General features: G+C 44.3%; 1 protein-coding gene across 1 annotated transcript in view; it reads right to left on the bottom strand.

The window, feature by feature from the left end:
- DLST (dihydrolipoamide S-succinyltransferase (E2 component of 2-oxo-glutarate complex)) overlaps window positions 1-2693 on the bottom strand; it is a gene marked incomplete at its 5' end in the record, with an annotated part of 11953 nt that extends 9260 nt beyond the window's left edge. Inside the window, 3 exons of the mRNA XM_010285325.1 lie at window positions 161-216; window positions 1276-1324; window positions 2660-2693. Of these exons, the coding sequence (XP_010283627.1) occupies window positions 161-216; window positions 1276-1324; window positions 2660-2693 (139 nt within the window). The remainder of the gene's footprint in view (window positions 1-160; window positions 217-1275; window positions 1325-2659) is intronic.
- Between the last annotated feature and the right edge of the window lie 1829 nt (window positions 2694-4522).

Genomic DNA, 4522 nt, shown 5'->3' with positions numbered 1-4522 from the left:
GGAATGCCAGACAAAATCTTTAGGGCTGGGACATAAACCCTCAGCCACCCATCAAGGCAGGACAGCAGTGGGCCTAGACCAAGGGTGGAAGAGGTAGCTTCAGTTGTTGCCAGGACAGCAACAGGTAGCACAAGAGCCATCCTGCTGACTTTTTACTTACTACGTACTGCAGTGGTTCTGAAGTAACGGACAGTGAAGACACTGGAGCTATTTACTCTGCAGAGAGAGAGAAAGATATGAACAAGGAAGTACCTTCCTTTGGAGGCTGCCGGCACCAAGCTCAAGTACAGAATTTATATTTGCTTAACTGAACTGAAAGGCTGCTCAGCTATTCTGATGTATTTGTTCCAAGGGAATCCTACTTACTGTTCAAGCTGCAACAATCCCACTAAGAAGAAAGGAAACATTAGAGCTTACCATCACTAGCGATGTCAGAAACTCAGTGAGAACTGACATTCATGGAATTTTAATTTAGGGAGAGAACCAAACAGAACCCCTGTGGTTTAAATCCTGATAAAAGGCTGACCTAGCCAGCCCACCCTACACCCAAGACTAGGGCAGTAACCATTTTTCACCTTGAGATCAGATCTGCCATCTCTACAGAAGCTGCTAGATTGCTCCAAAAAAAGAGAGAGCACCATAAATTGCCAACGGAAACATGTCCAAGATACATCTATTTTCTCTGCACCACGTCCACAGGGAGCTGGCAATCCCAAGTGTTCCAAAGGATGCTTTGTTATACCTACTGACACCACATTTGGAAATCTGAAGTAAATACGCTTTAGCATTTCCTCTAACATGGGCTACCTGGTGCAAACAGACCAACATTTCAGGCTTTTATGGATGGACTCTTAATGTTATTTCCCCAAATACATTTTTACAGGACCAGCTCAGCAATGCAAATCTTGCCAAATGAACAACAGCTTCCTGAACCACACCACTTTTCCTGACAGAAATCCTACCAGGAGGCCACCACAGAGCAAACAAGTCTTCTAGTCAAATAATCAAAGGGTAGAGATCCATTTATCACCAGTCTCCTCATTCCTGTCCCTTCCCTGCCTTGGTATCTGGTTCCAAACAAAGCTTATTTTCTTTGAGCATGCCACAGTTCTTGACCTGCAAAACCTAGATTTTGTTAGGGCTAGCTCCATTCTCCAACAACATGCACAGGGATTTTATGACAGCCAACCATATTCTGCCTCCCAGCCCCCAAAGCTTATCAGGGCTAGAGCAGCCCCAGCCTCTCCACATCACAGCTTTCCTGGGAATACTTACACAAGCTTCCTGCTGTTGGTGTAAGCCAGTCCCTGGCTGCCAGCCACACCTGTGAATGAGAATGGTGTTAACCCACAGGAACATTATCAGCCATCCAGCCCTCAAGTGTTCCTGTCAGGTAAAAGGAGTGCAGAGGACACCACAGTCCCACCCTGAAAGAAGGTTGGGACTAAGTGGGGAATATAGCCATATAGAGGCACCTCAGTGTCATCAAACCTGCCCAGAGCTTGCCAAGAACAGTGGTCTTGTCTTCATCTAGATTTACAGAGGTGGGAAAAACAGAGTCATATCTTTACCTCAATGCTAATAAGGATAACTTTGAAAAGGGGCAAACAAAGCAGCAGCAACCCCAGTCAGAACAAAACCAGGAAATAGCTACAAGGGACACCTCCAGGACTGCTACAAACTCAGTTGCTGCTGAGTTATCCTCACCAATACAAAGGGGTTCCTAATAGGAGCAAGGCATCAGTCGCCTAAGAGGCAGACCCAGGAAGCCTTGCAGCTGCATGGACAGGTAAGGAGGAAAAAAAGAATGAAAACAGGGTGTAGGGCAGAGTTGCAAGCCAGCATCATCCCTCTTCTCTGTCCCTGTAGGAAGAACACTTCTTTTCCAAAACTCACAGCAGGGAGGCACTTGCATAGCTTCTCAGTTTCATGCACGCCACTGTCCCCTTCCCACACTGCCCACATGCCCTGACACTGCAATTTTTATTACGAACTGAACTCCTGTCCTTTGTCTCTTTCAGGGCGCTGGGCAGTCTTCCAGACTGATCTTAAAGAGAGTCAGTGTAGCAATTGGAGAACATAATTATCTCAATTACACAATGCCAGAAGGAAGAACCATTTCCCCATTTGATTTTTTACAAAAGCGATACAATTTTGACACCATCCCCTACTAAAGAGCTGACACTGGAACTCTAGAAACTGGAAAAGGTAAAGCAGATTTAACTGGTTTCTCAAAGTGAAATCAGAAGTGAATGATGCAATGCTATATAAACACAGTACAGCTAGAAAAAACAGAGCTCTGGGAAAATCCAGTTTAAGCACTGAAGAGGAGTTCACAGGCATACTAGATTTGACATGTCACTTAACATTCACCCATCATTTTCAAAGATGTTTATTAGAGAGCGAGGCTCTGCAACAGCATGTTTCAAGCACTGCAATGCTTGAAATACACTGTGTTGCTGCTGTGAAATCTTTGCCAGAGCTGAATGGATCGGGCAGCATGTACATTAGGCAAGGGAGGCACTCACATGGTAAGACAGTTCATTTCACCAACTGTTTCATTACATGATTGACAGAAACAAACCCCCATCAAACCTATTACCAATTTCCATCATCAGCTCTAAGTAGTTTAAAATGAAATAAAAGCGTTAAGACTCACCAGACAGAGAGCATCTTGCCAGAGTACAGTTCCCCTGTCAGAGAGAAGAGGAACCATTAGTATTGCAAAAAGACGGATCCACCATTCCCATGCTCCAGACTGCAGGCATGTTACTTTCCCATAGTGTGCAAGAGTGGGAGATGGTGAGAGCATCTACGACTTTCTCTTTGCTTTGTCTCCTTCCAGGATGTTCTCCTGTGGAGTGATGTTAAAGCTGATGCACTTGGTTTTCAGCTGTGGCTCGAGCTGTTTTGATCTTCTCATGCACACTTTCCTGTTTAAGAAGGAACAGATTTCTAAAGACTCATTCACTGAAATTTGCTATGAACGAGAAGGTCAAGGGTAGCTACTGGATATGATGAAAAAACATCCCATGATGTTTACTCCTACAGTCATGAATGCAGCATCTGTGTTTGTTTGTTTGTTTTAAAGCGATGGAGCCTTTGAACTCCAGAAGGCCAGAATTTCCCTCGATGGCAAAATTCCTACTGCCTTCAGTGAGCCAGGAATTCTACCTTCTGGTGATGTTTCACCTCATACCCATGTAATCATTGACTGCACTCCTAGCTCAGTGTAACATTCCTCAAAAGTAAAAGACATTTCAAGATATTCCAGTTACTGTCCCTATTGTTATTATACACTTCTCTAGTATCAAACCTGCAGATCTGGAGAACCTAAGTACTCTTTAAAAGCTACAGGAAAAATATCACAGTAACCGTGACTAAAATGCAGTTGACTGGTTTGGAACAACAGCTACTGAACAGCTCAAAGCACCCTTATCCAGTAGCTAAGGTAAGAGGTAAAAATTAGATTTCATCCACATCTTCAGTGTCTGAAGGGAAGTTTGCATATAAGCCCTGATTTCAGCTTCACCAGAGCAAGCAGGATGGGATATAACTGATCTTCAATATCAAAATAATTTGTGGAGCTGTGTGTGATAAGACAACATAGAGATCAAAGACCAAAGAGATACTTAAGCTTGTCACACCATCTACAGGACTGAGTGCTGTAGCATGCAAAAATATATTCAGTGAACACGTCATATCATCAAAACTACTAATAGGCCTGGAATCGACCCCTTGGCAGCTTAATTATCCAAACTTACTGATGGATTTGGCTTCTCAGATATTAATGCGCAGCCAACTCAACGATCGATGGGCAGTTCAACAGGGTTATCATTAGCTGTGCAGAGGATGCAGGCAGCCAGGCTGACTTGCTGCTGAGCCAGCCTGGGTCTGGCAGAGCTCAGGAGCTCCAGCACAGTGCTATGCAGCTACCCTGCTTGCTGGTTCACTGTAGGGACCAACGATCCTGGACCGACAGTCCTGCAAAACCGGCTTCTGACAGGGCCCACTGGAGCCCCTGCCCCAGGTCTGGCTGGGGAAGAGAAAGCAGGGAGCACTGTGCAGACTTTGCAGAGTCATCGTGAACACTACGACGCTTAATCTTGGTGCAGCACTTGCCCCCTGCTAACTCAGATCTGGTTTGTGTAGAGCCAGTTCTAAGCTGGGATCAGTGCGACAAACTTCAACTTAACTCTGCTTGGTCAAGTGTTTAAAGCACCACAATCCTCAGCACATATGTTAGTTACCATATTGATCAAATTCTTCCCACTTTCTGTAAAGTCCCAGATAATATGAAGCCAATCACACATAAAATATCAAGTGACCTGAGCTCCCCTCTGCCCATTAATGTTTTCCTGGGTGCTTTATAAAAAAAGTGCTTAAAGGTATTCCTAGCATCCCAGACAATAACTTGTTAAGAAAGAGGAACAGCCTCAGACTGAAGCGGAAACAGCCAATTTTACTTGCTCAGGACCAGTTTATGTAAGGTTAAAAAAAAAAAAATGTTTAGAAGGGATGT

This window comes from Phaethon lepturus, unplaced genomic scaffold, assembly GCF_000687285.1.
Source record: "Phaethon lepturus isolate BGI_N335 unplaced genomic scaffold, ASM68728v1 scaffold5744, whole genome shotgun sequence".
NCBI classification, from domain to species: domain Eukaryota; kingdom Metazoa; phylum Chordata; class Aves; order Phaethontiformes; family Phaethontidae; genus Phaethon; species Phaethon lepturus.
This window is presented reverse-complemented; position numbering and strand designations above follow the sequence as displayed.